Source organism: Triticum dicoccoides, chromosome 4A (genome assembly GCF_002162155.2).
Source record: "Triticum dicoccoides isolate Atlit2015 ecotype Zavitan chromosome 4A, WEW_v2.0, whole genome shotgun sequence".
NCBI lineage: Eukaryota > Viridiplantae > Streptophyta > Magnoliopsida > Poales > Poaceae > Triticum > Triticum dicoccoides.
In genome coordinates, this window is record NC_041386.1 from 625,557,776 (window position 1) to 625,564,576 (window position 6,801).

Consider the following 6,801-nt stretch of genomic DNA (forward strand, 5'->3'; position numbering starts at 1 on the left):
CCCCGATACGGACCTCCCCGCCGGCGTCGACGACGCGCCTTAGCGGCAGCGAGAGGAGTAGATGAACGAGTGACAGCTAGGGTTTGTCCGTCGCATTCTTAGTCATTTTGTCCCTGCCTGATTGGCTTGTTCTACATAGACACACCATTGGTCCATCATGTAGAAAGTTCTACAATAATCATGTGCGCACTTGCGAGAATGGTTAGCTTCAAGTCTAGTCAGTAGAGGTCTTTTTTTAGAACAATTGTTCGATGTCAGAATGAGCAATGTGACGCCACAATCGCCTTCCTGCTTTTGTTTTCAAATTGTTCTGTCGTCACGAGGAATGAGATTGTGGAACTTTTCAAAATGCATAGCAAGGGTTTGGCAAGGGAGTGGATGCGGCGCATACGCTAAGGCGGTGGTGAGGACACCGAAGGGGCCACCGACAGATCATAGTGAGGTGCAGGATGCATCCTAATTTTGCTTCTTTCGAGGTCCTTCTTGTAATTGTGCTTTATATGTTTATTGTCATTTATAAAGCAGGATTTTTAGTATTCAAAAAAAATTTATTCTAAATATTTTTATGTCTCTCATAACCTGTCTTTGCTTTTTGAGAAGAAGAAAATAAAATATACTCCCTCCGTTCCTAAATATAAGTCTTTGTAGAGATTCCACTATGGACTACATATAGAGCAAAATGCATGAATTTATAATCTAAAATGCATCTATATACATCCGTATGTGGTCCATAGTGAAATCTCTACAAAGACTTATATCTATATACATCCGTATGTGATTCCACTTTTATCGTTCTTTTCTCATGCATAACCCATCTATGCATTCATGGGCCGGCCCATATGCGGGGCTTTACTCCCCTGTTTCTTCTCATTTTACTTTTTTGTCTTTTCTGTTTTCTTTCTTCTTTAAATTAATTCGGGATCTAATATTCTAAAGTTACGAGTTTTCAAACAAAATGTTTGAGAAATCATATAATATATGTGAATTCAAAAATGTTTAGAAAATCATAAAAAATTGCAGATTTAAAAAATGCTGGTGGTTTTGCAAAATTGTTTGCAATATTATAAAAGAATCACAATTTGGAAAAATGGTCGGGAAATAAAATCATGTTCATGATTTTGAAAAAAATGATCGTGTAGTCAAAACATATTCGAAAATCTGAAAAAAAAATGTCCATGACATTTTAGAAAATGTTCACAAAAGAATTATTTTTAAAATTTGTTCCCCAATTTAAGAAAAAATTATCGATTCAAAAAATGTTTGTTGAGTCAAAAATGTTAATGAATTTGAAACCGTTTCATACATTTAAAAAAGTTTGTAAACAAAACTAAAGCTCATTATTTTTTTGAGAAAATAAAAGGTTTTAAAAAAACATGTTTGTCGATTCGAAAAACTGTTCACTGATTCAAAAGTATTTTATGTTTAGGATTCGATTAGTTTTCTGAAAGTCTTTATATGTCTTGGCGTTGGGAGTAGTTCGTAGTCAATAAGATTTGTTTTAAAAGTTTTAAACGTTTCCTTGCGCAACATAATGACAAATGTGACATGCACCGGCAAACTCATAGCCTTGTGATTTACTGCATCGAATGCATTATGATCACGTAGACATCGCGATCATCGGCTAGTGTGAAAAAAAAAATAGAAACATGGTGATCCACTGTGTTAAAATAAAGTACGCTCATGTGTCAGGATATTGAGTCATACTTATTTGGTTAGCCATAATTTACGCACGGGCATATTTGCTAGTGCTAACCAAAGCCAGTGCAAGGTCTCCCACGAGGGACGAAGCGGAGGGGAAACTTTGGTGCGCCGCCCCCATGGCCGGAAGCCGTCGCCGCCGCCGCCGCCGCCGCGCTAGAGAGCTGCTGCCGCAGCAGGGCACCGAACCCTCGCCGCCGGAAGACGCCGCTCTGAGCTCGAGGTCTGCACCCTGACCGCAACCGTAACCTCGCTCGTCTCTCCTTTTTCTTCCAAATTTTATCTAGGGTTTGTTTATTTATTATAAGCGGATGCGAGTGGTCCATCGAAACTAGAATCAGTACGCGCTCTAGTGATTTCGTAGTGAAATTTAGTAGTGGTTGTAGTGCACTGGCCTCCCCTGAATTTGGATCTGCAGCACTGTCTAGTGTCTACCAGGTGCGTCTGTACTAGCAATGTAACATTGAACAATTTCACTCGGATCAGTTGTTGATAACTTCATTGTCTCTCATCAGTGAGATGGTTTCGTTCCTTAACTACAATGCTGTAGATGCGTATTACAGTTTTGATAGCTTTTGTTCTGGCCGTGGTCATATTGCTGCCTTGGTTCAGTCAGCCATGAACTGAAACTCGTTGTCAAATGTGATTTGGTGGATACTTTTAGAGACTATTATTGAGAAGGAATAAGTTTTAAAAATTATCGAACTTGTCCACATAAACAGGGGACGGATTATCATCCTTTTTTGTGTTATGGAAATGTATATTCATCACTTGATGTGATTCAATTTATTGCACGGTTGGGTTGGATCCAAAGTAAAATCAGCAAAGAGTGCGTCTCATTTCATCAGCATATGGTCTCTTGTTCATTTGGTCTTTCTCATGGAGCATGGTCATGGTGCTGCCATGAACAATAATAGATAACGGCCAAGTGAATTGCAGAGTACCATGAAAGACTCATCACATAAAGTTTTCTAGAAGAAGGGGTGCATACTATTGCGTTTTTAGCAAAATTATCACAGAGACCAAGTAAATTGCAGATCAGAAAAATCATCACATAAAAGTTTTCTAGAAGAAGGGGACCATACTATTGCGTTTTTGCGTCGAAGAAAATCATCACTATAATGCACCCCCTCTGTCATGATTTGAAGATATATAAAAAAAGCAAGTAGAAAAGGAACGCAAGTCGTAGGTGGTGCTGGAATAGCTTCTTCTAATTGAAGTTTGGTGTGTCACAGTTGACATTCCTGTTTGCCTTATTGTTCAGTTAAAGCGTATTGCATTTCTTGTAGTATATTAACTCCTGAAATATTCATTAAAATATTTATGTTCTAGTTCTTTATTTTGATCCATTATTCTTGAATTTCTATGTGGCAGAGAAGTTACCACTGTGGAGAGTCCCTGCCCTGCCTCAGCCTCTACCTCTTCGCCTTTGTCTGGACCTCATGTTTGTGCAGATCTCCTGGACAGCCTGCTTCACGAAATAATTGCTCTCTTTAACTCATTCCAAGACTTCCTTGCTTTCATTGGCACCTGCCACTCATGGCGCACTGCAGTCTCTACCTTTCCCTCTGTGTATACATTCAGCTTCCCGCCACTCCATTTCAAACCAGATGGTCCATATGTTCATCCACATAGTGGCGATATCAAGCCCATCCTTTTATCTAATTGCAGATGGCAGCTCAGTGATCCTACCAAGAAAAACTTATCCCTTGTGTGCTCAGTGCCTGAAAATAGTCCAAATGCAATGCACTATTTGGGCTGCTCATATGGGTATCTTATCTTCTCCTACGAGGAGCACTGCCTCCTTGTGGATGTGTACACTGGTAGCAAGGTGAAGCCCCCCAAACTCCCACCCAACAACAATCTTGGGTACTTTTGTGGCATAGGCATCCTTACGGCTCCATTAATTTCAGCCAACTCTCGCCTCCTCCTTTTCTCGAGGGCTTCCATGTTTGAGTGGCAGGTTGGAACAAACTCCTGGTCAGAGCACCCTCTTGATCTTGGCCGCGAACGCATCTATCAGATTGTGTTCTTCAAAGGTGATATCTTTGCCATAGATGCTCTTATGAGGCTCCACACTATACACTTGACACCTCGGTTCAGCATGCGAGAAGTACCAATTCAATGGGAATTCCTGTCTATTAACTTATGGTTGGTGGTCTGTGGTGACATGCTCCTCATGATTGCCCAGAGGTTAAACTCTGGCGGATTGGATGGCTCATCCTTTAAGGTCTTTCGACTCGACTTCACTGTTGAACCAGCTAAGTGGGTGAAGGTGGAGAAGTTGGAAAATATTGCCCTGTTTGTTAGCCTTGATAGGAGGGATCCTACATTTTATTGCATGAGCCCAGAAAGATGGGGAGGAAAGAGTAACTGCATTTATTTTGCAAGGCTATCTGAAGATCCTGAGGAAACTTGGTCTGCCGCTGAGCTTGGTCAGCTAGTGCCAAAAAACGCAGTTCACCCCATGTTCTATGGTATGTCATTCCCTCCCGACTGTGGTGTACTGAGTAGCCTATGGGTGTTCCCCAGTTTAATTTATGGTTCTGGCTAGTGATCCTGTCACAGGGTTTTTATCTTAGTTAGCAATTGGTTTTGTAGCCATGATGGTTTCTGACTTTGGGAGCAACGTTTTGTGTTCAAGTACAATTGATCTCTATTGGCATGCTGCTCTTACGCCTGGGTGTATTGTGCATTTGTCATGTGCTTGCACCGGGTTTCATCCACGTGCTGATAAATGAGACATATTGTCAAGTATAACTTGGGTACTATTCTGGGCAAACTCATCGTGTATTCAACTTCACTTTACCTACCTTATTATGTGTACATGCTGGGGTGCTCTAAACCACCACCTTGGATAATTTTTCTTTTTGCTGGATTGGATTGAATCGTTCATTGTTGAACTGGATGTAATGTACCGGATGGTGGTTTTCTTCCCCTTTTTAGTTGGTAATTTGTTGATGGAGCAGGAGAAAGCTTGCATGTTTACTCTGGAACCACTCTGCAAATCACGTCTTGTGCTTACATCTTATTGGGTGGGGTCTCTGTCTTAAGCTTGTGCGTCTTGTGCTTACATCTTATTGGGTGGGGTCTCTGTCTTAAGCTTGTGCCTCTGTATTCTGTATGTACAACTTGGGCAAGCAATGGCTCCATCTCACATAACGAACCAGTTTTCTTTTCTCACGTACAAGTACATCACTAATAGACTAGCTCATCATTTTCATTTACAAAAAACATTCAAAATGACAGGACTAAATCAGCAATATGTATGTTTGAGACAGATGTTAGAATAATTCGAGGCACTCCGTCTTCTACCGAGGACCAAGCAATCACATAAGCACGACACCGAGATTTGTTAACGAGGTTCACCATCATGGTTACATCCCCGGGGCCTGACTACGGGCGCTCCTCCCCGTGACACCGTCACAATACCGCACCCTGGCCGCCCGGGCGCCGGCACACGCCACCGGCTCCCTCACGTGCCCGTGCTATTATGTTGGCATGGGTTATATCGTGTGTCTACTCCTGATATATATGAGAGGCCTAGGATACAAATGTCTTATTAGGACACACCTCCTACCCTGTCTACACACGGTCCAAACCAAGTCCAACTGTAACCTACCTTGTATAATAATATTCCACATAATTCTAACAAACTCCACATTGGCGAATATTCTCCACCACCTTGAATTCGTCCGTGCGTCGAACCTCCATGTACATTGGACTTGAGATACACCATGAGCACCGCTGCTACTCCCAAACTCCATGTGACTCCACCTGTAACTGTAATCCCTTCTCGTCTTCATCACAGTCAACACTCGAGCAAAAATTAAGTTCCTTGTTACTCTACTTTGTGCTCCCAACTTTCGGAGTATCCGCTCAACGCCATCACACACTGATCATTAATCTGCATGAAAATGAACAACTTGCATATTGGGTGTCACATATAAGAGTTATCTGAACTCAACATCACCGCTCTTTCATGACCGTCTGTCTGAAACTTGAAGGAATTTCACCGTCGCCCCGTGTCACTTTGAGTCAAATTCACAGTTGTCTCACCCTTTTCCCCGGATAGTCTCTGACATGTCCCACAACTATAGCACTCAACCTCCTTCTGTACTTGTCACCCGCACTTTGCCATGTGCACCGAACACCACAGATTATACGGCCATGTACTCTCTCCGCTTTTGACAATTTCAGACTTTTCGTCACTTTCACAGATTCTCCATGGTCAACTCCTGTCCATCTTCCGGCACCGATAAACCCAGTCACCAACTTGAATCCGGTACTCGTCAACACTGCTTCAGCACCCATGCACAATTTGTCTGACCACCAGTGCCTTGGCCTGTCGCTGTGTCACCGTGCTTACCGCACGCCTCGCCGCTATCACCGCGTCGAGCCTCTGCTGTCCTGGTCGAGTCTCCCGGGTAGCTATCCCCCACTATCTCAACTCCCACTGCAGAGAACCATCGATCATCACCGACCGATGCCGAGTATCACGCCTCTATCAGACCACTGGTACCCAGTCCGATCCACGTGTCTCTCGCTATCCCGCTGAAATAGGCTTCGACTCTCCGAATTCTTACGCCGTAACCCCTCCATCAGCACAGAGTGAAGTCATCCGTCTGACTCCAGCTCCACCTTCAACATGACTCCATGGTGGTTGTACGTGCCACCCTCACGCGCCCTGTCGACTCCAAGCTCTCATGTGCACCGTCTTGAATCAACCCTGCGCCATAGTCTGTCGAAGCCGCACAAGCCCTCAAGCCTGCATCACGTGTTTCCACGCCCCAAAAGCCGGTCACCATCAGCATCATGCTCATGTGTCGTCGTCGCTGAAATCACCGCCGTCTTCTACTTTGACTGACATTCCCGTCGATCCATCAGACTGTCCAGTCCAACCCAACCAAAATTATCCGACTGCAATCATGCTTCACCCTGCGTCGTGTCCGCCTGCACATCTTCATGCCTTGCTTAACGCCCTGTGTATGCATGATCCTGCCACGACGAACTCCAGACTCCTCCGAGCCTTATACGCACGTCGCCATCCTCGCCACATACTCTTTGAACCCTCTGAACAATCTTAATGGAAAAACTTCCATG

General features: G+C 43.6%; 1 protein-coding gene across 1 annotated transcript; it reads left to right on the forward strand.

The window, feature by feature from the left end:
• The first annotated feature begins 1,794 nt into the window (after positions 1-1,794).
• LOC119289439 lies at positions 1,795-4,347 on the forward strand. The gene is made up of 2 exons (XM_037568761.1): positions 1,795-1,921; positions 3,073-4,347. Exons 1-2 carry the CDS (start codon positions 1,818-1,820, stop codon positions 4,250-4,252), a joined length of 1,284 nt encoding a protein of 427 aa, XP_037424658.1. The 5' UTR covers positions 1,795-1,817; the 3' UTR covers positions 4,253-4,347.
• The last annotated feature ends 2,454 nt before the right edge of the window (positions 4,348-6,801 follow it).

Coding starts and splice junctions, on each gene's coding strand:
- LOC119289439 (XM_037568761.1), top strand. CDS start 1,818: ATGGCCGGAAGCCGTCGCCGCCGCCGCCGCCGCCGCGCTAGAGAGCTG. Junction 1,922..3,072: donor GACGCCGCTCTGAGCTCGAG/GTCTGCACCCTG, acceptor TCTATGTGGCAG/AGAAGTTACCACTGTGGAGA.